Source organism: Austrofundulus limnaeus, unplaced genomic scaffold, assembly GCF_001266775.1.
Source record: "Austrofundulus limnaeus strain Quisiro unplaced genomic scaffold, Austrofundulus_limnaeus-1.0 Scaffold377, whole genome shotgun sequence".
Taxonomy (NCBI): domain Eukaryota; kingdom Metazoa; phylum Chordata; class Actinopteri; order Cyprinodontiformes; family Rivulidae; genus Austrofundulus; species Austrofundulus limnaeus.
Window position 1 is genome coordinate 188095 of NW_013952779.1, and position 1706 is coordinate 189800.

Consider the following 1706-nt stretch of genomic DNA (forward strand, 5'->3'; position numbering starts at 1 on the left):
CGTACGAACTCTTTGTATGAACAAAAGTAAGAGAAATTTAGGATAAGAATACGAACATGTTCTTGCATGAGGCCCACTGTGAGTTAATGTGAGGCTGACCATCTCTTGTGGCTTTGGGATGGAAACTCCACAGAAGAACTGGTTGTTGCTGAAGACCTGCTGGTGTCGAGGGATCAGATCTCCTGCAGGAGGGAAAAAGAGAGAGAGAAAAACATCAGTGTTGCCAAACRTTTGTGAGTCAGTTTTCAGACAATCTTTGTCTTTTATTCTGTTCAGTTTGAAATGAAACTACTTCACAACAACTGTTCTCTTTGAAATTTTCTTCAGCATACTTGCTTTTTTATCTATTTGTCCTACTTTTAGCTGCTTTTTTAAGATTTTAGCTATTATTTTGCTACATTTAGTAAGAATTTAGCTACTTTCAGCATTTAGCTCAGGCTTTTCAGCTTTTAGCTTTGACCTTGAATTTTGCTACATTTACCTTTTAGCTAGCATTTTGCTACAGTCGGTTAGTTTTTTCCTGATTTTAACTTGCATTTTTCAGTTTTTTCAATTTTAGCTAGTGTTATTCTTTGGCCCCAGCAGCAGAATGATCCTACCGAGAGTCTTTCTGATCAGGTACAGCTGGTCCATGTCCGACTTCCCAGGCCACAGAGGAACTCCTGAGAGCAGCTCAGCAAACACACATCCGATCGCCCAAACATCAACCGGGGGGCCGTACTGGGTATCCCCCACCAGCAGCTCGGGGGCCCGATACCAGCGAGTCGCCACGTAGTCAGTGTAGTAGTCAGCAGGGCCCGCTGAAGGTCGACAAAACAAAAGATGTATCTGTATTACACAAAGAAAGACTGAAGTGCTGAAAACAAAGCTGTTTATTCTATTTAAAGTTTTTTTAACATCAGAGAAGAGATCTTGACCTCAGCATTACCGTTCTCTGGCCTTACATTTATTTATTTTGATCAGATCACATTGTAAGAAAATTATAATCAACAACTGGTAGTAATAACTGGACAGAAAACCTAATTGATTCTCTTCTAAATATCTTTATTCTTCAGATCTGTAACTCTCTCTCTCTCTTTCAGGGATAAAGATCTTTTCATCCTCGATAGAGAGGAGCGTTGGTTTGAGAGAGGAGTAAAGGAAGACATTTTTGGGAAGAGAAACCATCTATTGTCAAACGGGTGGAGCTCTCTGAATCCAGTTGTCCGCCTCTTCCAGTGCTGTTATTGTGAGTATGACTCAGGGAAAATCAGAGCCCCTGATGATCTGAGATTTGGCTGATGATGCTGACTGTCTGCACCGATGAGCCAAACTATAAAACTTACAGAAAGTGTTCATTCCCGTCAGTGGTGGACTAATGGAGTACATTTACTTGAGTACTGTACCTAAGTACATTTTTTGAGTATCTTTACTTGAGTAATTATTTTTTGGGAACTTAAGACTTTCACTTCACTACATTTCAAAGATGAATGTTGTTCTTTTTACTCCACTACATTTCTAGGAAGCTTTTAGTTGTTGCTTTTGGTTCAGCACAGCTTTGTACTGTTGCTGTTTTTCTTTCCTGAAATGAAAGCAGTCAAGTGATTTACAAACTACTTCTCCAACAGATCACATTGGGCCTCATGCAAGAACATGTTCGTATTCTTATCCTAAATTTCTCTTACTTTTGTTCGTACAAAGGGTTCGTACGAACATGTCACGTCAGA

General features: G+C 39.8%; 1 protein-coding gene across 1 annotated transcript in view; it reads right to left on the reverse strand.

The window, feature by feature from the left end:
- Positions 1-1706, reverse strand: part of cdkl1 (cyclin dependent kinase like 1 (CDC2 related kinase)) — a gene marked incomplete at its 5' end in the record, with an annotated part of 23627 nt that overhangs the window by 6907 nt on the left and 15014 nt on the right. Inside the window, 2 exon segments of the mRNA XM_014023570.1 lie at positions 100-182; positions 600-800. Of these exon segments, the coding sequence (XP_013879024.1) occupies positions 100-182; positions 600-800 (284 nt within the window).